The sequence below is a fragment of the Manis javanica genome, chromosome 7 (genome assembly GCF_040802235.1).
Source record: "Manis javanica isolate MJ-LG chromosome 7, MJ_LKY, whole genome shotgun sequence".
NCBI lineage: Eukaryota > Metazoa > Chordata > Mammalia > Pholidota > Manidae > Manis > Manis javanica.
Window position 1 is genome coordinate 89,303,847 of NC_133162.1, and position 22,444 is coordinate 89,326,290.

Sequence of the window (22,444 nt, forward strand, 5' to 3'; positions counted from 1 at the left end):
ATGGACACTGTATGTGTATGTGTGTATGTATATGGCACCAGTGACTGTTGGTAAGTTTATATAATAGTGTGTATAAAATGCTAAGAAAAGGAAGTACTGTTGAAAAAGTAGATTATATGCACACTAAGATTAGACCTTTGTATAATATGCTGGAAAAGTCCATATACATCATGATTATAGCTAGAACCATAGCTCAGCATTCACAGGCAAACAGCAGCCCAGAAAACACACAAAAAAATGCTCATATTGTTAGTGTCTGGTTGTAATGATCATGAATGACCTTTCCCTTTTCTTTATGTTTTAGAGTGCTGCCAATTATCCTATAACAGAAACATAATTAATACTAAAAAATTACAGAGTCCTTCTAAATTTGCATTTTGCTTAGATATTTGGTACTCTCATTTTTGTAAGACCTAACATTGTACAATGCACTTTTAAGACAGAATATTTATCAAAATGAAACGAGATTCTAAAACTTTTGTTACAATAAGTAATTCAACAGTCACGGAGTTTTTAGCCCTCAAGCAAGTGAAAGAATAGGGAAGTACCAGTAATTGTCCTTTGGAATAACAAAACTAAAACTGGATCAAAAAACACCCAAGAAACCTCATATATAATTACATCTTTTAGAAACATAAAAATGTACACTTAAATGAGCAAAATATTATTTAATGAAAAAAATCAATCAAAACTACAAACTTTCAACAGTGTTAAAGACAACTGCCACAAGATATAGTAATAATCTCTGAGGCCCAGGTGTCTTTCAAGATTCCTTTAAAAAAAAAAATAGTATTTTCAAAACTTGAAGTTTTGTGCAGAATAATATCTGCTTTCTGGTGTCTGTAGGGAAAGAAAAAACCACTGTTTTTGTATTTCGCTGATGTTACTTTCACCAGTGTTTAGAGAGTGGTCTATAGTTTCATTAATTAACACTGTGAGTGCAAAGCTCAGTAATTACCATTTGCCATCTCTTTTGATGAAGGATATGTTAAAAACTTTTACCCATCTGCAACTGGGAATGGGGTGGGCAGAACTGTTTGAGCTGTAACATTCTTTATTTATTAAAGATAAAACTTTTGTTGGATATATGTTTTAGAAATATTTTTTCCCAGTCTTTGGCTTCCCTTTTCATTCTATAACAATGTCTTTTAAAGAGTAAATGTTTTAAATATTCATGAGGTCCAATTTAAGTACCTTTATTCTTTCACAGTTCCAGGTTTTAGTGTCCTATTTAAGAAAGCTTTGCCAAGCCCAAAGTCACTAAGATTTCCTTTATTTTTCTTTGAGATATTGGGCAGTTTAAATTAGGCTTATGATGCACATTTTTTTATATGTGATGTGAAGTAGATTTCAAGTTTTTTTTGTTGTTAGTTTTTTTTGTAGATGGCTATCTAATTTTTCTAGCACCACTTGTTAAAAAATTATCCTTTCCCTCATTTAGAGATGAGATTGTCTTATGTATTGTAGAATATTTAGCTGCATCCTTGGCCTCTACCCACCAGTATCACCCCCTCCTCCTGAAATGTAACAATCAAAAATGTCTCCAGATGTTGCCAAATGTTACTTGGGAGGTAAAATTGTCCCTGGTTGAGAACCACTGCATTACACTGGAATGGCTAAAATAAAAAAATACTGACTACAGCAAGTATTGTCAAGGATATGGAGCAAATGGAACTCTCATATACCACCAGTGAGAATGTAAAATGGTTACAACTTTGGAAAACTGTATGGCGGTTTCTTAAAAAGTTAAGCCTAAACCCTCTATATGATCCAGCCATTCTACTAATAGGTATTAGTAGAAGAGTAAGAGAAACAAAGCACATGTCCAAAGACATGTCCATGAATATTCATAGCAGCTTTATTTGCAGTAGCCAAAAACTAGAAACAACTAATATGTCTACCCACAGGTGACTGAGCCAACACACTACAGTATATCCATGCAAAAGAATATTATACAGCCATAAAAAGAGCTATTGATATAGACAACCAGTTGGATTAATCTCAGAATACACCAAGTGAAAGAAGCCAGACCCCAAAAGAATATTCTACAGTTCCATTTATATAAGATTCTAGGAAATAAAAACAAACTACAGTGATGGGGCAGATCAGTGGTTGCCTGAGGACAATGAGAAGAGAAGCGGGATAGATTAGGGAAGATCAGGAGAGGAAACCTTGAAATGTGATGGGTATGCTACTTGTCTTAACTATAGTGACAGTTTGATGGGGCTATACATATGTCAAAATCTGTCACATTACACACTTTAAATGTGTAGGTTTTTTGTAAGTTATACATCATTAGAGCTGTTTAAAAGTTATAATACAGGAGAGAAATGGGCAGAAAGAACATTTTAATAAGGGCTTTGTAACGGTTTGTATTTGCAGAAGATACTCATGACACTGAGTAAAATCAGTGGAATTCCTGTATATAACCCAGCTATGAAATATAATATTGGAGCTTATTCTCCTTTTTGCTTCAAGAAACCTAGAAATGTAATGCTCCTCCCCATAGCAGTTGCCCTGGCAGCCCACTATATTGCCTTTAGACAAGGGTGATTGGTCATTTAAAGATGACACTTAATATTTAATTAGAATATTTGGGAAAATGTTTATCTTCCTGTGGATAAGCACTCAGTAATTTTTAAATGACATAAAACCATGTCAGTGAAAAATAGGAAAGAAAAATTAACATATCTCTATAGCCATAAGACTCAGTAAATTACATAACTTCCCTCTGGGAAGGTCTGGACTTTTTTAAGTGTTTGGATTGAAAGGAGATAACCTGAGATTTGGCCATTAAGTAACAGTAAAGTTTTGGTAAAAACCTCTGATCACAAAAATTTTATAGGTTCAGAATTAAAAACCAGTGATTTTCCCTGCACAAAAAGCAAATTACCATTACTAAGAATAAAACTAGAATTTAGTTTACTACTATGATTCCTCCTATATTCAATACCTGTACATGAATTGTAAACTTTTGAGATACGAATTTCAAAACATTAGCAGGTGACTGATAAATTGATGTGGGGAATGTATGTCTTCCCTGTATTATTTATTACATTTAACCAAGCCATGTTGATTATTTCATTAGATGGTTCAGGTCATTATTCCTCCACTTAGTCTGCCCTGATTTCTTCCTATCAGTTGAATGTTAATTCAGTCAGAAATCCAGCAGCATGACTTGCAAGCCCCATATTTTAATTTTAAAAACAAATGAAAAAATTGGGAGAATGTAGGTAGACAATTTCCTGTACAATTGGCTGAACATTCAAACTAGTATTTAAGAGGCATAATTCCTTTTCAGTATAAGATAGTGATTATTGATAGTTTCACAGTTTTCTCATCACAGTGTGATATCTTAAAATGTTCAATAATTGTGTCCTCTAGTTAATGGCTTCTATAGAAAGAAAAAATTGATGATCCCTATGACACTTCTAGATCTTTTAGTCAGCAATATTGTGCCCAGTTTGAGCTAACAGGCCATTGTGCATGTATCTGTAGTATTAGTAACATTCTTTGGCCTAACTTGGCTTTGTTCTTTCCCTGGCCTCTGCTCACACCACAATTCTGTGTGATAGAAAATTATTAGCAAGTGGAAAAAGAGATTAAAGATGGTGGCGTGAGAGGAGAGACAGAGGCTTCCTCCTAAAACCATATACAATTAGAAAATATAGTTGGTGCAACTAATCCTGAGAGCAAAAGGAAAGAGGACTGCGCCAGACTGCACACACCTGGAGAAAACAGCAGACCTCATGGAACAGGGTAACCTACCAGAGCTGTGGCCTGGTGGGGACCAAAGGCCTTCCCCCACCCCAGCTCACAGGCAAGAGTAAAAGAAATGGAACAGGGAGGGAGTGGAAGGCCTGGAACTGCTGAATACCTAGCTCAGGAGATCTGCTCTGGGAGCACAAACCTACATTTCATGGTGGTTTCATGATACCTGTGAAAGTATGGGGTTGGAAAGCTAATACAGGCAAAATTCCTGGAGAGACTAAGATTCAAGTCACTTGTGGAAAGTAGGGATCCATATCCAGCTTCTCTGGGACAAAATCTTACACCTGTGTGCTTCGCCCACTGGTTCAGGCAGTGGAGACAGGCATAGCAGCCGGGAAGCAGGAAACAGCTCTTTCTTCCTCCCAGGCACCAATACCACTCCCCTGTGACCCCCAGCATTGCTTCAGGGGCTGAGCAGCTCCAGATTAGAGCTTCTGGACACTAGAGGGCGCCATATACAAATATGAAACACCAAAGAAACCTGGTCCAGAGTAAAATTATTAATACAACTCCAGAGAAAGATTTAAATGACATGGACCTCGGGACTCTTCCTGAAAGGAAGCTCAAAATAAAAATCATCAACATGCTAATGGAGGGTATGGAAAGACATCCAAGAACTCAGGAATGAATTCAGGTGAGAGATCCAATCGTTGAACAGCACGATGGAGAGTATTAAAGGCAGGATATAGTGGAGGACACAATAAATGAAATAGAAATGAGAGAAGAGGAATACAAAGAAGCTGAGGCACAGAGAGAAAAAAGGATATCTAAGAATAAAAGAATATTGAGAGAAATCTGTTACCAATCCAAATGGAACAATATTCGCATCATAGGGATACCAGAAGAAGAAAAGAGAGAGAAAGAGATAGAAAGTGTCTTTGAGGAGGTAGTTGCTGAAAACGTCCCCAGTCTGGGGTAGGAGATAGTCTCTCAGGCCATGGAGGTGCACAGAACTCCCAACACAAGGGACCCAACTAAGACAACACCAAGGCATATAATAATAAAATTGGCAAAGGTCAAGGATAAGGACAGACTATTAAATGCAGCCAGAGAGAGAAATAAGATCACATACAAAGGAAAGCCCATCAGGCTAACATCAGACTTCTCAGCAGAAACCTTACAGGCTAGAAGAGAGTGGTATGATGTATTTAATGCCATGAAGCAGAAGGGCCTGGAACCAAGATTACTTTATCGGGCGAGATTATCATTTAAATTTGAAGGAGGGATTAAACAATCTCCAGATAAGCAAAAGCTGAGAGAATTTATCTCCCACAAACGATCTCTATAGTCTATTTTGGAGGGACTGCTATAGATGGAATTGTTCCTAAGGTTGAATAGCTGTCACCACAGGAAATAAAACCACAGTAAAGTAAGTAGAACAGGTAATTACTAAGCAAATGCAAAATTAAAATAACTATTCCCAAAGCCAACCAAGGGATAGACAAAGAGTACAGAATATGATACCTAATATGTAAAGAATGGAGGAGGAAGAAAAAGGAGGAGAAAAAAAAAGAACCTTTACATTGTGTTTGTAACAGCATATTAAGTGAGTTAAGTCAGACTCTTAGATAGTAAGGAAATTAACCTTGAACCTTCGGTAACCAAGAATCTGAAGCCTGCAATGGCAATAAGTACATATCTTTCAATAATCACCCTAAATATAAATGAACAATGCACCAATCAAAAGACACAGAATAATAGATTGGATGAAAAAGCAAGACCCATCTCTATGCTGCTTACAGACACTCAACTGAAACCCAAAGACATGCACAGACTAAAACTCAAGGGATGGAAAAAGATATTTCATGCAAACAACAGGGAGAAAAAAGCAGGAGTTGCAGTACTAGTATCAGACAAAATAGACTTCAAAACAAAGAAAGTAACAACAGATAAAGAAGGACATTACATAATGATAAAGGGCTCAGTCCAACAAGAGAATATAACCATTATAAATATATATGCACCCAATAGAGGAACACTGACATATGTGAAACAAATACAGAATTAAAGGAGGAAATAGAATGCAATGCATTCATTTTAGGAGACTTCAACACACCACTCACTCCAAAGGATAGATCCACCAGACAGAAACTGAGTAAGGACACAGAGGCACTGAACAACACACTAGAACAGATGGACCTAACAGACATCTATAGAACTCTACACCCAAAAGCAACAGGATACACATTCTTCTTAAGTGGACATGGAACATTCTCCAGAATAGACCACATACTAGGCCACAAAAAGAGCCACAGTAAATTCAAAAAGATTGAAATTCTACCAACCAACGTTTTAGACCACAAAGGTATAAAACTAGAAATAAATTGTGCAAAGAATGCAAAAGGCTCACAAACACATGGAGGCTTAACAACATGCTCCTAAATAATCAATGGATCAACGACCAAATTAAAATACAGATCAAGCAATATGTGGAAACAAATGACAACAACAACACAAAGCCCCAACTTCTGTGGGACGCAGCGAAAGCAGTCTTAAGAGGAAAGTATATAGCAATCCAGGTATATTTAAAGAAGGAAGAACAATCCCAGATGAACAGTCTAATGTCACAATTATCGAAATTGGAAAAAGAAGAACAAATGAGGCCTAAAGTCAGCAGAAGGAGTAATGTAAAAAAAATCAGAGAAGAAATAAATAAAATTGATAAGAATAAAACAATAGAAAAAATCAATGAAATCAGATGCTGGTTCTTTGAGAAAATAAACAAAATAGATAAGCCCCTAGTTCGATTTATTAGGAGAAAAAGAGAATCAACACACATCAACAGAATCAAAAATGAGAAAGGAAAAATCACGAAGGACCCCACAGAAATACAAAGAATTATTAGACAATACTATGAAAACCTATATGCTAACAAGCTGTAAAACCTAGAAGAAATGGACAATTTCCTAGAAAAATACAACCTTTTGGACCAAGGAAGAAATAGAAAATCTAAACAGACCAATTACCAGCAACAAAATTGAAATGGTAATCAATAAACTACCCAAGAACAAAACCCCCAGGCCAGATGGATTTACCTCAGAATTTTATCAGACATACAGAGAAGACATAATACCCATTCTCCTTAAAGTTTTCCAAAAAAATAAAAGAGAAGGGAAGGGAATACTCCCAAACTCATTCTATGAAGCCAACATCACCCAAATACCAAAACCAGGCAAAGACACCACAAAAAAAAAATTACAGACCAATATCCCTGATGAACATAGATGTAAAAATACTCAACAAAATATTAGCAAACCGAATTCAAAAATACATCAAGAAGATCATACACCATGACCAAGTGGGATTCATCCCAGGGATGCAAGGATGGCACAACATTCGAAAATGCATCAACATCATCCACCACATCAACAAAAAGAAGGACAAAAACCACATGATCATCTCCATAGATGCTGAAAAAGCATTCGACAAAATTCAACATCGATTCATGATAAAAACTCTCAGCAAAATGGGTATAGAGGGCAAGTACCTCAACATAATAAAGGCCATTTATGACAAACCCACAGCCAACATCATACTAAACAGCGAGAAGCTGAAAGCTTTTTCTTTAAAATTAGGAAAAAGACAAGGATGCCCACTCTCCCCACTGTTATTTAACATAGTACTGGATATCCTAGCCACAGCAATTAGACAAAACAAAGAAATACAAGGAATCCAGGTTGATAAAGAGGTAGTTAAACTGTCACTATTTGCAGATGACATGATATTATACATAAAAAAAACCTAAAGACTCCCCTCCAAAACTACTAGAACTAATATCGGAATTCAGCAAAGTTGCAGGATACAAAATTAATACACAGAAATCTATAGCTTTCCTATACACTAACAATGAACCAATAGAGAAGTCAGGAAAACAATTCCATTCACAATTGCATCAAAAAGAATAAAATACCTAGGAATAAACCTAACCAAAGAAGTGAAAGACCTATACCATGTAAACTATAAGACACTCTTAAGAGAAATTAAAGGGACACTAACAAATGGAAACTCATCCTGTGCTCTTGACTGGGAAGAATTAATATCGTCAAAATGGCCATCCTGCCCAAAGCAATATACAGATTCAATACAATCCCTATCAAATTACCAACAGCATTCTTCAATGAGCTGGAACAAATGGTTCAAAAATTCATATGGAAGCACCAAAGACCCCGAATAGCTAAAGCAACCCTAAAAAGGAAGAATAAAGTGGGGGGATCTCACTCCCCAACTTCAAGCTCTACTACAAAGCCACAGTAATCAAGACAATTTAGTACTGGCACAAGAACAGAGCCACAGACCAGTGGAACAGAATAGAAACTCCAGACATTATCCCAAACATATATGGTCAATTAATATATAATAATGGAGCCATAGACATACAATGAGGAAATGACAATCTCTTCAACAGATGGTGCTGGCAAAACTGGACAGCTACATGTAAGAGAATGCAACTGGATCACTGTCTAACCCCATACACAGAAGTAAATTCGAAATGGATCAAAGACCTGAATGTAAGTCATGAAACCATAAAACTCTTAGAAAAAAACATAGGCAAAAATCTCTTAGACATAAACATGAGTAACTTCTTCATGAACATATCTCCATATCTCCCTGGCAAGGGAAAGAAAAGCAGAAATGAACAAATGGGACTATATCAAGCTGAAAAGCTTCTGTACAGCAAAAGATACCATCAACAGAACAAATAGGCATTGTACAGTATGGGAGAATATGTTCATAAATGACAGATCCGCTAAAGGATTGACATCCAAAATATATAAAGAGTTCTCATACCTCAACAAACAAAAGGCAAACAATCCAATTAAAAAATCGGCAGAGAAGCTGAGCGTATAGTTCTCTAAAGAAGAAATTCAGATGGCCCACAGACACATGAAAAGATGCTCCACATCGCTTGTCATCAGAGAAATGCAAATTAAAACCACAATAAGATATCATCTCACACCAGTAAGTATCACCACCATCCAAAAGACAAACAACAACAAATGTTGGTGAAGTTGTGGAGAAAGGGAAATCCTCCTACACTACTGGTGGGAATGTAAATTAGTTCAACCATTGTGGAAAGCAGTATGGAGGTTCCTCAAAGAGCTCAAAATAGAAATACCATTTGACCCAGGAATTCCACTTCTAGGAATTTACCCTAAGAATACAGCAGCCCAGTTTGAAAAAGACAGATGCACCCCTATGTTTATCACAGCACTATTTACAATAGCCAAGAAATGAAAGCGACCTAAGTGTCCATCAGTAGATGAATGGATAAAGAAGATGTGGTACATACACAGAATGGAATATTATTCAGCCATAAGAAAAAAACAAATCCTACCATTTGCAGCAACATGGATGGAGCTAGAGGGTATTATGCTCAGTGAAGTAAGCCAGGTGGAGAAAGACAAGTACCAAATGATTTCACTCATATGTGGAATGTAAGAACAAAGAAAAACTGAAGGAACAAAACAGCGGCAGAATCACAGAACCCAAGAAGGATCTAACAGTTACCAAAGGGAAATGGACTGGGGAGGATGGGTGGGAAGGGAGAGATAAGCATGGGGAAAAAGAAAGGGGGCATTATGATTAGCATGTATAAATTGGAGGAGGGCGCACAGGGAGGGCTGTGCAACACAGAGAAGACAAGTAGTTATTTTATAGCATCTTACTATGCTGATGGACAGTGACTGTAATGAGGTTTGTGGGGGGTACTTGGTGATGGAGGGAGTCTAGTATACTTAATGTTCTTCATGTAATTGTAGATTAATGATACCAGAAAATAATAATAATAATAATAATAATACAAAAATAGAAAATTATTAGCAAGTTACTGACATTTGTTTTTCTTCATATTTGTACATAATATATATTTAAATTATTTAGAAATGGCCTTTTCCCAATGTGACTGTAAAATGTAAAATGTAAAAATCTGTTTTGTTCTGAATAAATCAGTAAATGTGTCAGAGGCCTCTATTTGGCCTACCTAGGCTGTCTGCATGTTAAAATACAAGCTGCTTTAAGATGTTACTTTTTGGAGAAACTGGGTAAGGAGCACATGGGATCTCACAGAATTATTTCTTATAAGTGCATGTGGATCTGTATTCTCTCAAAATAAAATGTGTTTTAATGCTTCAAAAAAATACAAGCTGCTGTAAAGCAGAGGTTATTACAGGTTATTAGCACATTACCCTCCTTTGTCAAACCTGGGTATCTTGTACCATGTAGAGAAGAACTTCATGCCTCTCACACATGTAGAAAACCTCTCGCCTTTCTGTGGTCAGCAAATGTCAGCTCCCCTTGCAGTGTGCTGTTCCTTCCCCAACCCTCTGCCTCTGTCTCCCTGATATTCTCCAAGCAAGAGGTAATAAATGGTCCACTCAGATTGCGCCATGGAGAATGTAACAGGCTGAAAGAGTAGTTTATCCAAGATCAATATTTTGTCACCCAATTTACAGGTGACACAGATTTGCTGAGAGAAACAGAGAAGAGCAAACTTCACAGCTGCTTTTCTCTTTACAGAAAGATATCTTGAAATCAGATCTCATCATCTGCTCGGTGTCTGCTGTGCTGTCATTTGCAGTCAGTGCCAGCACCGTGTTTCTGTCCTTGCGAGTATGTATCCATTCCACTTTATACTGCTCCCACCTCCTGCTTCTCCTTAATAACAGAGCCTGTGGTGGGGCACTGGGGTTACTGACAGGGCAGTGGGGCTGCAGAAGGAAAACAAAAGCAGTTGAGAGGTTTAAGGAACCATATGTTGTCAGGAATTATGTCCAAGATGAGATTTGGTCACATCACAGATCCAGTTGAATTGTTTCACCTTCTCTCCTTCCCCAGCTTGAGAGGTGTTCTGTTTGCAAAAGCAGTAGTGCATCTCATGGAATCCACTGGGAAGATGGTCAGTGGCAGAGAGACAGGCTGACGGCGTGCTTCCATGAGCATAGGGGGGAGGAGTTACCACACCAGGAGGGAGCTGGCGGCCACAGAGCCAAGGAGATGACTGGAACATAATTTTTATAATGAAAAATAGAAGTAGAGAGCTGTAGACGGGATTACTATCTTAAGGTTCTAACAGTTGTCTCTCTATAAAAAGCATTATATATTTAAGATCTCTCCTTTCAATGAAGTAAAGTTTATTAGTTAAATTTGAAATTCTCCATCTCTTCTCTTAAAACACAAAAACGTATTCCAATGGGCAGAATTTCCGTGACTCCTATACCCCCACAGGTCAAGTCTCCACCCCAGGCTGAGTGGTTCTCCACAGAGATGGGTTTCATGCTACATGGAAGAGATTTTCAGAGGCCTGAAACAACTGCGTTTGGCTCTCTGTTCTTGAGGAGGAAAGTGGAGAAAGGCAATAGTGCTGTCTATCTATCTATTATTCATGGGCAACCCTCCCTCAGTCTTCTACACTAAATGAAATTTGTCCTCTTTGTTGCAGCCATTTCTCAGCATCGTGCTGTTCGCCTTGGCCGGCTCTGTGGGATTCATAACCCATTACATGCTCCCTCAGCTCCGGAAGCACCATCCCTGGATGTGGATTTCACACCCGGTCCTTAAAAACAGAGAGTATCAGCAGCGGGAAGTGAGAGGTTAGTGACATCCCCCATACAAAAATAACATAGCTGCAGGCAGACTTTAAACCAGAGGGCATGCACAACACCGTGACTGTGCCCAGTGCCACAGGCCGCACACTTCAGGCAGCCGCCATAGCAGATGTTGTCACTATGTGTCCTTCACCACTGTTAGGAAAAGGAGAGCCTGTTCCTTGGAGTGACACTGTTATGCCTGGATCAAGGGAGCTGACGTGTGCTGAATGAAAAGTATGTTTTATAAAAATAGTAATTGGTTATAAGTATTGAGGAAAAATTGATTTATGTCATTCATACCTGAAGATTGTGCTGCTCTTGTTTAAACTGACTGGAAACCACAAAGAATGTCACTTATCCACCCTGCCATCCACCACAAAATGGGGTGAGGGTGTGTACATAGCAGAAAAAGACCTTTAACTTACTGGATCCCTGAGACCTTCAATTTTGTTTAACTTGCTTTGTTCATCTATATCTGGACTTGTTTCGGATTGACTTAGCAGTTCCCAGGGCAGTCTCTGGTCACAATCATGTGATCGCCTGGTAACCCTGACCATGCCAGAGCCTCTCAGGAGGAAACCTGCCATGGATTTCTGTGCTGGGTCTCCCCTTCCTCTGTGACTGGACAGATGGAAGAAGGATTGATACATCCGATTTTCAGACACATCAGAGGTATTCATCATGCTTTTTAGCTATAGTTTATAACTATCTAATGCCGCTAAATCTGCACCGAACTTGCAGCCCTTTCTAACTCTGTTGCTAAGCAAGTTATCTAGTCATCTCCTTGTCCAGGCACCAGGGAATGTGAGTGGCACCCAGGTTTGCTGAAGCACAGGAATGTACTGGACTCAGCCAGGTTTGTCACCAGTGAGTTCAGTGGACTAGCAGGACAAAAGAGAAAGGGGAGAAAATAATAAAAAATGAAGCAGCCAAAGAATCACTTAAGATGCTGTCAAGCACAGAGACTTCAAGGAACATCTCTGGGTGGGTACGAGCTGCTGCCTTAATTTGAAACAACCAACTCAAGGAAAACAGGGTTGTCTAGTAGAGAAATATGGTACAGTGAGCCTGCTGCCAGCATCGGGCTTAGCACGTGGAGAAGGAACTCAGATGCTCTGCCCTCAGTGACTTGCTCTTCTCACCCACAGTACAAGGGGTGAGCATAAGGATCAAGCCACATCATATATATATATATATATATTTTTTTTTTTACTGAAGGGTAGTTAACACACAGTATTACATTAGTTTCAGGTGTACAACACAGTGATTTAACATTTATATACATGATAATTCTAGGTACCAGCTATCACCATACCAAGTTGTTAGAATATTTTGACTATATTCCTTATGCTATACATTACATCCAGGTTACTTATTTATTTTACAATTGGAAGTGTGTACTTTTTTGTGTGTGTGTGTGAGGGCATCTCTCATATTTATTGATCAAATGGTTCTTAACCACAATAAAATTCTGTATAGGGGGGTCAATGCTCAATGCACAATCATTAATCCACCCCAAGCATAATTTTCGTCAGTCTCCAATCTTCTGAAGCATAAAGAACAAGTTCTTACATGGAGAACAAATTCTTACATAGTGAATAAGTTACATGATGAACATTACAAGGGCAGTCATCACAGATGCTTTTGGTTTTGATCATGCATTATGAACTATAAACAGTTCAAATATGAATATTCATTTGATTTTTATACTTGATTTATATGTGGAGACCACATTTCTCTCTTTATTATTATTATTTTTAATAAAATGCTGAAGTGGTAGGTAGATACAAGATAAAGGTAGAAAACATAGTTTAGTGTTGTAAGAGAGCAAATGTAGATGATCAGGTGTGTGCCTGTAGACTATGTGTTAATCCAAGCTAGACAAGGGCAATAAAACATCCACATATGCAGAAGATTTCTCTCAGAACAGGGGCAGGGAGGTTCTAAGCCTGACCTCTGTTGATCCCCATTTTCTCACCTGATGGCCCCACTGTGACTGTGCCTGTCTTAGGTTGTTCCTCCCTTGAGAAATCTTACCCGTCTCTGGCTAACCAGTCATCTTCTGGGGCCATACAGGGAAATGTTAAGTTGGTAAGTGAGAGAGAAGCCTTATTGTTTGAAAAGGTTAGCTTTTTACTTCTTTGCATATTTTATGCCCTGTGGCTTCTATGCCCAGCATTTGTCTTGAGGTGTCTTTACCACTTGGAAGAATTATGATACTCGGTAAATTCGATAGGAGGCACGAATTCTATTTGAGTTGTAATTAGGAAGGAAGAAGAAAAGCTATAGAAGTAGCAGACAGAAGAAAACATGGGAGGATTGATTATTTCTTTGACATACCTTCTTGTAGAGTAACTTCAGCATGTATAGGTTTTAAACTACTAATTAAATTGCACACACACATTAACATAATAGGAGTACAGTTACATAACCAAAGCATACCTGTAGTTACCAGCCATCTCCAGTGAAACCAAGAAAACCAGTTAGGCATTTGTGAAACTTATCTATATTATGGTGAATATTGTCCAGCTGAACTTAAACAGTCTGGGAGAAATCAGACAAATTAAAACAACCCATTCCTGGGGACTGTTCACATCCCATATGTTCTTTTAACAGTAAATAGTCTGTAGTTGTAAGATTTTGGAGCGCTACAAGTAGCACTTCTCCAAATTCTTGGTTGAATTCCAACAGTTTAGATCCAGTCAAATTTGTTGTTTTGCTGTGTGCACAGGCCAGCTTAGATATCTCCTTCTTCATTCCCATGGCAAGTCCAGGAACTGGTGGGATGAGTGCATCTACAGCTGTAGCAGTGCATGGATCTTTGTTGGGGTTTTTTGATGATCATCTTCTGGCATGAGTCTACCTGAGAGTGCTGACGTTGGAAGTTCTTTTTCATATCGTATCTTAGTTCATTTTTGGGGTAGCCAAATTAGGCTTTGATCCTCTGTATAAACACAAACAGACCCTATGCCTACACTTTATATGCCCTTTATATCATTGTGTAGAACACATTGGAGGACACCACACAGGAACTCCTTTTTTTTTTTAACATTAATCTACACTTACATAACAAATATTTTGTTTACTAGGCTCTCCCCTATACCAGGTCTCCCCTATATATCCCTTTACAGTCACTGTCCATCAGCATAGCAAAATATTGTAGAATCACTACTTGTCTTCTCTGTGTTGTGCAGCCCTCTCCTTTCTCCCACCCCCCCATGCATGCTAATCTTAATACCCCCCTATCTTCTCCCACCCTTATCCCTCCCTGCCCCCCAATCCTCCCCAGTTCCTTTCCCTTTGGAACCTGTTAGAACATTTTTGGATTCTGTAATACTGCTGCTGTTTTGTTCCTTCAGTTTTTCCTTTGTTTTGTACTCCTCAGATGAGTGAAATCGTTTGGTATTTCTCTTTCTCCGCTTGGCTTATTTCACTGAGCATAATACTCTCCAGCTCCATCCATGTTGCAGCAAATGGTAGGATTTTCCCTCTTCTTATGGCTGAGTAGTATTCCATTGTGTATATGTACCACATCTTCTTTATCCATTCATCTACCGATGGACATTTAGGTTGCTTCCAGTTCTTGGCTATTGTAAATAGTGCTGCGATAAACATAGGGGTGCATCTGTCTTTCTCAAACTTGATTGCTGCATTCTTAGGGTAAATTCCTAGGAGTGGAATTCCTGGGTCAAATGGTAGGTCTGTTTTGAGCATTTTGATGAACCTCCATACTGCTTTCCACAATGGTTGGACTAATTTACATTCCCACCAGCAGTGTAGGAGGGTTCCCCTTTCTCCACAGCCTCGCCAACATTTGTTGTTTGTCTTTTGGATGGCAGCCATCCTTACTGGTGTGAGGTGATACCTCATTGTAGTTTTAATTTGCATTTCTCTGATAATTAGCGATTTGGAGCATCTTTTCATGTGTCTGTTGGCCATCTCTATTTCTTTTTTAGAGAACTGTCTGTTCAGTTCCTCTGCCCATTTTTTAATTGGGTTATTTGTTTTTTGTTTGTTGAGGCGTGTGAGCTCTTTATATATTCTGGACATCAAGCCTTTATTGGATGTGTCATTTAAAAATATATTCTCCCATACTGTAGGGTTCCTTTTTGTTCTATTGATGGTGTCTTTTGCTGTACAGAAGCTTTTCAGCTTAATATAGTCCCACTTGCTCATTTTTGCTGTTGTTTTCCTTGCCCGGGGAGATATGTTCAAGAAGAGGTCACTCATGTTTATGTCTAAGAGGTTTTTGCCTATGTTTTTCCCATGAGTTTAATGGTTTCATGACTTACATTCAGGTCTTTGATCCATTTTGAATTTACTTTTGTGTATGGGGTTAGACAATGGTGCAGTTTCATTCTCCTACATGTAGCTGTCCAGTTTTGCCAGCACCATCTGTTGAAGAGACTGTCATTTCGCCATTGTATGTCCATGGCTCCTTTATCAAATATTAATTGACCATATATATTTGGGTTAATATCTGGAGTCTCTAATCTGTTCCACTGGTCTGTGGCTCTGTTCTTGTGCCAGTACCAAATTGTCTTGATTACTATGGCTTTGTAGTAGAGCTTGAAGTTGGGGAGTGAGATCCCCCCTACTTTATTCTTCTTTCTCAGGATTGCTTTGGCTATTCGGGGTCTTTGGTGTTTCCATATGAATTTTTGAAATATTTGTTCCAGTTCATTGAAGAATGTTGCTGGTAATTTGATAGCGATTGCATCAAATCTGTATATTGCTTTGGGCAGGATGGCCATTTTGACGATATTGATTCTTCCTAGCCATGAGCATGGGATGAGTTTCCATTTGTTAGTGTCCCCTTTAATTTCTCTTAAGAGTGACTTGTAGTTTTCAGAGTATAGGTCTTTCACTTCTTTGGTTAGGTTTATTCCTAGGTATTTTATTCTTTTTGATGCAATTGTGAATGGAATTGTTTTCCTGACTTCTCTTTCTATTGGTTCATTGTTAGTGTATAGGAAAGCTACAGATTTCTGTGTGTTAATTTTGTATCCTGCAACTTTGCTGTATTCTGACATCAGTTCTAGTAGTTTTGGAGTGGAGTCTTGAGGGTTTTTTATGTACAATATCATATCATCTGCAAATCTTGAGAGTTTAACTTCTTCTTTACCAATCTGGATGCCTTGTGTTTGTTTGTTTTGTCTGAATGCCGTGACTAGGACCTCTAGTACTATGTTAAGTAACAGTGGGGAGACTGGGCGTCTCGGTCTAGTTCCCGATCTCAGAGGAAAAGCTTTTAGCTTCTCGCTGTTCAGTATAATGTTGGCTGTGGGTTTATCATATACGGCCTTTATTATGTTGAGGTACTTGCCCTCTATTCCCATTTTGCTGAGAGTTTTTATCATGAATGGATGTTGAATTTTGTTGAATGCTTTTTCAGCATCTATGGAGATGATCATGAGGTTTTTGTCTTTCTTTTTGTTGATGTGGTGGATGATGTTGATGGATTTTCGAATGTTGTACCATCCTTGCATCCCTGGGATGAATCTCACTTGGTCATGGTGTATGATCCTTTGATATGCTGTTGAATTCTCTTTGCTAATATTTTATTGAGTATTTTTGCATCTACATTCATCAGGGATATTGGTCTGTAATTTTCTTTCTTGGTGGGTTCTTTGCCTGGTTTTGGTATTAGGGTGATGTTGGCTTCACAGAATGAGTTTGGGAGTATTCCCTCCTTTTCTATTTTTTGAAAAACTTTAATGAGAATGGGTATTATGTCTTCTCTGTGTGTCTGATAAAATTCCAAGTAAATCCGTCTGGCCCCGGGGTTTTGTCCTTGGGTAGTTTTTTGATTACGGTTTCAATTTCTTTGCTCATAATTGGTTTGTTTAACTTTTGTGTTTCTTCCTTGGTCAGTCTTGGGAGGTTGTATTTTTCTAGGAAGTTGTCCATTTCTTCTAGGTTTTCCAGCTTGTTGGCATATAGGTTTTCCTAGTAGTCTTTAATAATTCTTTGTATTTCTGTGGAGTCTGTCGTGATTTTTCCATTCTCATTTCTGATTCTGTTGATTTGTGTTGATTCTCTTTTTCTCTTAATAAGTTTGGCTAGAGGCTTATCTATTTTGTTTATTTTCTCAAAGAACCAGCTCTTGGGTTTGTTGATTTTTGCTATTGTTTTATTCTCAATTTTGTTTATTTCTTCTCTGATCTTTATTATGTCCTTCCTTCTGCTGACTTTAAGCCTCATTTGTTCTTCTTTTTCCAGTTTTGATAATTGTGATGTTAGACTATTCATTTGGGATTGTTCTTCCTTCTTCAAGTGTGTCTGGATCGCTATATACTTTCCTCTTACAACTGCTTTCGCTGCGTCCCACAGAAGTTGGGGATTTGTGTTGTTGTTGTCATTTGTTTCTGTATTTTCCTTGATCTCTATTTTGATTTGTTCGTTGATTCATTGGTTATTTAGGAGCATGTTGTTAAGCCTCCATGTGTTTGTGAGCCTTTTTGTTTTCTTTGTAGAATTTATTTCTAGTTTTATACCTTTGTGGTCTGAAAAATTGGTTGGTAGAATTTCAATATTTTGGAATTTACTGAGACTCTTTTTTGTGGGCTAGTATGTGGTCTATTCTGGAGAATGTTCCATGTGCACTTGAGAAGAATGTGTATCCTGTTGCTTTTCGATGTAGAGTTCTATAGATGTCTGTTAGGTCCATCTGTTCTAGTGTGTTGTTCAGTGCCTCTGTGTCCTTACTTATTTTCTGCTCGGTGCATCTATCCTTTGGGGTGAGTTCTGTGTTGAAGTCTCCTAAAATGAATGCATTGCAGTCTATTTCCCTCTTTAGTTCTGCTAGTATTTGTTTCACAAATGCTGGTGCTCCTGTGTTGGGTGCATATATATTTAGAATGGTTATATCCTCTTGTTGGACTGAGCCCTTTATCATTATGTAGTGTCCTTCTTTATGTCTTGTTACTGTCTTTGTTTTGAAGTCTTTTTTGTCTGATATTAGTACTGCAACCCCTGCTTTCTTCTCATTGTTGTTTGCCTGAAATATGTTTTTCCATCCCTTGAGTTTTAGTCTGTACTTGTCTTTGGGTTTGAGGTGAGTTTCTTGTAAGCAGCATATAGATGGTTCTTGCTTTTTTATCCATTCTATTACTCTGTGTCTTTTGATTGGTGCATTAAGTCCATTTACAGTTAAGGTGACTATTGAGAGATATGTACTTATTGCCATTGCAGGCTTTAAATTCGTGGTTACCAAAGGGTCAATGTTAGCCTCTTTAGTATCTACTGCCTAACTTAGCTCGCTTATTGAGCTGTTATATACACTGTTTGGAGATTCTTTTCTTCTCTCCCTTCTTATTCCTCATCCTCCATTCTTCATATGTTGTGTGTTTTGTTCTGTGCTCTTTTTAGGAGTACTCCCATCTAGAGCAGTCCCTGTAGGATGCCCTGTAGAGGTGGTTTGTGGGAAGCAAATTCCCTCAGCTTTTGCTTGTCTGGGAATTGTTTAATCCCGCCATCATATTTAAATGATAGTCGTACAGGATACAGTAGCCTTGGTTCAAGGATCTTCTGTTTCATTGTATTAAATATATCATGCCAGTCTCTTCTGGCCTGTAGGGTTTCTGTCGAGAAGTCTGATGATAGCCTGATGGGTTTTCCTTTATAGGTGACCTTTTTCTCTCTAGCTGCCTTTAAAACTCTTTCCTTGTCCTTGATCCTTGCCATTTTAATTATTATGTGTCTTGGTGTTGTCCTCCTTGTATCCTTTCTGTTGGGAGTTCTGTGTATTTCTGTGGTCTGTTTGATTATTTTCTCCCCCAGTTTCAGGAAGTTTTCAGCAATTATTTCTTTAAAGACACTTTCTATCCCTTTTCTTCTCTCTTCTTCTTCTGGTACCCCTGTAATACGGTAATACGGAGATTGTTCCTTTTGAATTGGTCACATAGTTCTCTTAATATTTTTTCATTCCTAGAAATTCTTTTATCTCTGTCTATGTCAGCTTCTATACGTTCCTGTTCTCTGGTTTCTATTTCTTCAATGGCCTCTTGCATCTTATCCATTCTCCTTATAAATCCTTCCAGGGTTTGTTTCACTTCTGTGATCTCCTTCCTGACATCTGTGATCTCCTCCGGACTTCATCCCATTGCTCTTGCATTTTTCTCTGCATCTCCATCAGCATGTTCATGATTTTTATTTTGAATTCTTTTTCAGGGAGACTGGTTAGGTCTGTCTCCTTCTCAGGTGTTGACTCTGTGATCTTTGTCTGTCTGTAGTTTTGCCTTTTCATGGTGATAGAGATAGTTTGCAGAGCTGGTATGAGTGACGGCTGGAAGAGCTTTCCTTCTTGTTGGTTTGTGGTCTTCCTCTCCCCCTTCATGAGGTGCTGGGTTCTCGCAGGTGTGGATGTGGTCTGGATGTTGTCCTGTGTCCTCTGGTCTCTATTTTAGGAAGAGTTGTCTTTGTTATATTTTCAGAGATATATGTCGTTTTGGGAGGAGATTTCTGCTGCTCTACTCATGCCGCCATCTTGGCTCTGCCTCTCCATTTTTTTACTTTTAAGACTACTTTAAGTAAGCCTTATCCCATCCTTGCCTCAATGGCATGTTTCACTGAGCTAAAAGAATAAAATTCTATCGGTCATTGTATAGCTCAGCAATCAAATGGACCATGGTGGTGATCACTAAGTTATATTAATGGGTATTCATGAGGTTTTTCTCTTTTCTCTGTCCCCCATCTAAGTGAATCATGTGAGAAAGAACAGAGAGTGCTACAAATAGCACCATATTGTTCATGTATGAAACTTTAAGACTAAATGTTTAAGGCTAGTCAGGGGTGTGCTCAGCCATGTCTCAGTTGGCTATGTGAGATTTTTAGAAAATAACTGATTCTTAAACAATAAAACAAATCTTTTATCCTGAATTATGATGATGATTATAGACAAATGACTTCATTGATTGGCCCCTGTTATAAACGAGTAAGAAGTTGGGTCTGTTTGAATTGTTTTTTGTCTAAGAACTTTAGAAAGGATTTATGTTATTGTGAAAAGGAATAATGGAGTTTAGTCACATTTTCACATGGCCCTTAAAGGAGAAATTTCCATAATACTATCACTCTTGACTCAAGAAATTTAAGAAAAATTTAAGTGATCTGATTAGATGACTATACTCTTTCCATTAATGTGGGTTTTAATAAGGTTAAAGGGATTGAGATAAAGAATAAGTTCATTATTGTTATTTATTTGTTATTTATTCATTCATAAAATGCTTATGCATGTACTATTCATTTTAAAAGTAATTATTGAGTTCCTATATGATACCAAGCCTGTAGACCAGTGAGATAGGATACATGGCTTCTGTCTTTGAGTTTCTGACTTTGTACTCAAACCTATGGCTGTGCCAGAATATAAAAGCTGTAACTGATACACACACACACAATGATTTGGGCTCAGCACTCTGCTTAGCCTTGCAGGAAATACAAAGAAGTAGAAGGCCCAGATCTTAAGTGAAGAGGTTATAATTAATTTCAGGTTCATTGGTTAAGTTTTTCCAACTGGCTGGAGATGCATATAATGTAGAAAATATATGGATATTATAATTAATTGTTGAATTAATGTCTGATGTGTACTAGGTGTTCAGTTATATTGGTTGAATGAACAAAGCAATTATTAGTGCTTTGTAAATTCACTGAAGGAAGAATTCCTCATAGGCTGACATGGGCAGAAAAAAGCTTGTTAGATAAAGGCTTCTTTGAAGGACTCAAGTTTACATACATATAGTAAAATACATATAGACAGACTCATCCCTCTGTAAAAATGGTTGTTGAAAAGTTTAAGCTATAATTTTTGGATATATTAGAGTAAATGGATAAAAGGTTATAGGAATTATTTTAAAATGAGTCAAAAGTCTATTTAAGTTGTAATTTTAAAGATTAACAATTTTGAAACTAATTCTCACTGAATTTGTAATTCATAAATTAGATTTGCTTTGCATTTTAGCAAATCTTGCTTTTTGGTTTGCAGGTAGATGATTTCTGTGAGAGACAAAGTCTTGAGAGAGATTACTTTTCCTAATTTGTTGTTTATATCAAAGTATTAAATAATGTTAAAAATCAAATAGAACAAGTTGTAATGAAAAGCAGCAGACCTCTGTCAACTTATTCCCATCTCTGATTCTCCCTCTCCAGAAAAAAATCACTTTCTACTCTGAAGAAATCTGCAGATATTTCTGCTGGTACCTTTCCATAATTCTTCTAAATAATGTGCATGTTTTGCTCTATCATGATATTTCAGATTTGCCTACTTGCTGACTTCCTATTATGAACAATAAGGATTTATCTCTGTTATCATTCCCTCATTCATTTACATTTTTCCTCTCATTTTCCCAATATAGTTTTAATATTTTTATTGAACAAATATTCATTTTTTTAATATTAAGTCTAATTGTTCACTTCTTGTTCAGTAGGAAACCATGATCACATTTCATTTTTTGTTGAGATTTCAGTTTTTGCATTTGCTAGCCTTTCCACTAGGTATGTAAAAATATCTCTCAGTTAATTTTCCACAAAAGCAAAACTATCAGATAATCTGTTAGTTCCATCTCCTGGAGACTCTCCCCTGAAACCTGCTCCAATTCTTGGTTTACTCCCTTTTTTTGAATGAAGCATGCTCTCCAGTTACTCCAGGGAAAGGGGCATGGCAAGGAAACATTTTGAAACCTTGTCTCAAAGTTCTTTTATTCTACTGTGCACTTAATTGATAGTCTATAGCGCTGTCAGGAAGTAAACACTTCTTTCAGAATTTTGAGGTAATTTTCCAGTGTCTTCAAACTTCCACTGATGCTGTTGAGATGTCTGTCTGACCCCCTGGTCCTTCACTTATGACCAGATTTTTTGCTGCAGGAAGCATTTGTAAAGATTAAGAGTGAATTAAATCATCACACCCAGAAAATGGGCTCTGAAACAAGGCTGGGTGGTCTCAAATCCTGGCTCTGTCACATATTAGCTGTGCTTAATAATCTTTAATTTTGTCATCTGTAATTGGGGATTCCAATAGCAAAGATTTGTTGGGGGATGAAATTAATCAAGATAATAGATGCAGAGCATTTGGTATAGTCCTTGAAGGCAGAACA

General features: G+C 37.7%; 1 protein-coding gene across 5 annotated transcripts in view; it reads left to right on the plus strand.

Annotated features, from left to right (window-relative positions):
- The window catches only part of PCNX2 (pecanex 2), a 402,596-nt gene that overhangs the window by 198,002 nt on the left and 182,150 nt on the right, over positions 1–22,444 (plus strand). For 4 of the 5 annotated variants that reach the window (XM_037017074.2, XM_037017075.2, XM_037017071.2 and 1 more), the window contains 2 exons: positions 10,288–10,380; positions 11,210–11,360. In XM_037017074.2, coding sequence (XP_036872969.1) covers positions 10,288–10,380; positions 11,210–11,360 — 244 coding nt within the window. The remainder of the gene's footprint in view (positions 1–10,287; positions 10,381–11,209; positions 11,361–22,444) is intronic. The other variant, XM_037017072.2, reaches the window with a different exon arrangement.